We start from the raw sequence: 3,146 nt of genomic DNA on the forward strand, positions 1-3,146 counted from the left end.
GGACGTGTTCAGAACAGAGACTGCAACTCAACAGCACCCAAACGTTATCTATCCACCATTGGCTGAAGACTTGAAGCGACTTGTGCACTACATACACAGTCATAAAAAGCTTCCAGCCAACCTACCAGATGACCTTATGAAACCTAGGGCAATGACAGATTACATTACAGAGTTGCATCCAGAGGAGACTACTTGCACTGTGTGTCCAGGGTCAGTACATCTGCAAAAAGATATAAAGATTTCTGGAAAAGCAAGGATAATCACCATGAATGGAGTAATTGAAAGTAAGTTATTCAAGTTTCACTTCATATTATGACATTAGTAAATTGTGATGGTAACTATGGTTATTACTTATTTGGGTCTGTACACATATTAATTAGTTAAGCCTAGAAATTCTATTAAATAGGCTTATATATTGTTTCCCAAAGAGTTGGGCTGTCTCGCATCTCGAAGTGCTGCACGTGCGAGGGCCCGTCGATTGCTGCTTAAAGCTTTAATTCATGTTTGTTTTTTTTCACCAGATGTTTCCACCTATTACCGGAAATGTCCACAGTGCCGCATGATGTACAGATACCAAGAATGGAAGGACAGTCTCCACAACTTTGATGACCATGTTATCTTAAACCTTGAGCTATGTATATATCTGAGACACAACCTACAGGTAAGTAAGTGGAGAAATTATCAAATTATCTTTTTGTGTTATAATATACATAGTAAAAGTAACAAATGTATTTATTGCTTCATTCTCTTTTAGAACAGTGTTTCTGTTTCCAAGGTGTTAAACTCACTGGAAAGCTTGAGGAAGGTCAAATTTCCTCCCAGAGATACAATTCTCCATGCTTACTGCCACTTTGAGGCATTGACAAGCCATGCATATTCCTATTCTTGCGTGTGCTGTGGCTACTATCCTCCAGTAGTTGTGATGGACCTCCACAAGAAAGGAGTGTTTAACTTGCCCGGTTAGTCAGAATGGAATGAGTGTTTGATCTTTTTTCTTGTTTCATTGTTAACATTATTTTAATCTTTCAGTGAGTGACCTGAAACAGCCCTCTGAGAATTTCCCTTGCAAAGTGAATATAGAAGATTTCTGGGATTCTGTTCAGTTGGAAATGATTTCACGTGGTTTCTTTCAAAGTATTTACATGCTTAAAGTTTTTTTCTTTATTANAAAATGACCGTACACCAGTACAAATCCTACTTCTTCATATATAATCAAGGTAATACTAATATTACTACAACAGAAACAAATTCTGATTTTTTTTCCTGCATCAAATAAAACATGTTTTACTGGTAAAGTATTTTACCTGTGATTGCTGAAGTTAGGAGGTTCCCCCTTTGACATGTCACTTGTCAGGCTTGGTGAAGCTGACACTGGTCTATGGTGTTCAGGTGAGCTTTAAAACAAATTAGAGTTTCTGCAAGGAGAGTATGATCATTGTTTTTCTATTTGAAACTTTAAATTTCTGAATGTTCAAGAGAATGATAGAGAAAATATGGTGAAATGTCATACTTATGTGTTTTGTCTCTGAAGTTCAAGGTTCACCCTTTGACATGATGCTTGTCATAGAAACATTGCTTGGTGTGGGAGAAACTGGTCTTTTTTCCCATTTCAGATCAGTTTTTTTCTTGAATCGAATAAAAACACAAAAATAACTTCATGATTAGAACTAATTCCACCTAAAAACCTCTTTAGAGCATTCGTTGTTACATCAAACATCAACATTATTTTTGCTATATTCCATTTTCACTGAAAACGTATCCTAAGGTCCCAATGAGGAATGAGGTAAGAATGAAGCAAGAGATTTATAGACAGATATTTGCGGCTGCTGATATAATGCTGATGCCACACCTGTCTCTTGTGGGGAAGAGAGAGCTAAGTAAAAAGGCAAATTTCTCCTTACTTGTAGGTCTACGTTCCCACCCCCACATATGGTCATAAAATCTGGATCGTAACCGAATGAATGTGTTGATTTTTTCTTTATGTTAAATCCACTTTTGTTATTTAACTGAGAAAACAAAGTTAGGGTCAAATTGGAACTGTAAAAGAAATGCTTCACAAAGTTTTGTACATTATTCTACAAGTTGTTCTTTTTTTCCAAAACTAACACTGTTAATCAAGAAGAAACAAATCAAAACTGACTTTTTATATGTAATATAATTCAATTTTTTTGCAAAAAGAATGCGTACCTAAAGTTTTATTTACTTATCAGTTAATGTGTCTGCAGCTTCTTCCTCAGACATGTTGCTGTTAGTTGAAGTTTTGAATTGTATTCAGTATACTCAGGATCTGAGAATAAATTTCAACTTTTCTAATTACAGACACATCACTTTGCAATAATATTGCTCTTTTAATCAGGCTTCTGGCATCATGGTTCAATGTCTCGCTGTACTTACTAAGATTTAAAGCGTATTTTGCAGTTCTGAGACAGAACTCGACGCAGATCTTCTCAAGGATATTCTTTAAGAAGCTGCTCAGAGAAGTAAATATTTATCAAGTCTGGACTTTAGCCTTTGTGGATAGTTTTATTTTCCTAGAAACGATTAAGTTTTAACTTTTATTGTTTATGGTAATTGCTGCTGTTCATAGTACTTCTATAACCGTTAGCAGATTAGTCATCAAGATCACAGGTACACTTCCTGGTAGAAGGACTTTTATAATATAAACACCCACTATTGAAAAATAACTAATCAACTAACTGATCACAATAAATAATTTATTGCAATCTTTAAGCATTTAGTTAGAAAGGGTTGCTTCAACTGTAAGTGTAAACCTTCAAGTGTAAACCTTAAACAACTCCAGGTAAATATAAAAAAGGAAGTGTAAATGCAAAGGCTTTAAACTAATCATCTCATGGCTCAATGTTTTATGAACCATTCTTCACTGCAGGCACTGCAACTCTAATGACCAACTCCTGTTGTTTTTCATTATGATCTTTGGCCTCGGCTTAACCAGCTGCCACACTTTCTCTAGCAGCAAAGTCTTCCCCACATAAAGGAGGACACTGATTCTCATCAGATCTTAGCCTTTTTTTTTTTTTTTTTTTTTAAAGAGAGGTTCTTGAATTTGATTTGAGATCTACGTCTAACTGTCTGTCGGTATTGAGCACCTCAACAAACATTGAGAAAAAAATAAAAATATATCTGAA

The 3,146-nt window shown here is 35.2% G+C and overlaps 1 protein-coding gene across 1 annotated transcript in view; it reads left to right on the plus strand.

Moving 5' to 3' along the window:
* The first annotated feature begins 6 nt into the window (after nucleotides 1-6).
* Nucleotides 7-3,146, plus strand: part of LOC107080771 (HMG domain-containing protein 3-like) — a 5,297-nt gene continuing 2,157 nt past the window's right edge. Inside the window, exons 1-4 of the mRNA XM_015368973.1 lie at nucleotides 7-284; nucleotides 522-661; nucleotides 755-959; nucleotides 1,030-1,134. Of these exons, the coding sequence (XP_015224459.1) occupies nucleotides 137-284; nucleotides 522-661; nucleotides 755-959; nucleotides 1,030-1,134 (598 nt within the window). The 5' untranslated portion in view covers nucleotides 7-136. The remainder of the gene's footprint in view (nucleotides 285-521; nucleotides 662-754; nucleotides 960-1,029; nucleotides 1,135-3,146) is intronic.

The sequence above is a fragment of the Cyprinodon variegatus genome, unplaced genomic scaffold, assembly GCF_000732505.1.
Source record: "Cyprinodon variegatus isolate N-32 unplaced genomic scaffold, C_variegatus-1.0 Scaffold2308, whole genome shotgun sequence".
NCBI lineage: Eukaryota > Metazoa > Chordata > Actinopteri > Cyprinodontiformes > Cyprinodontidae > Cyprinodon > Cyprinodon variegatus.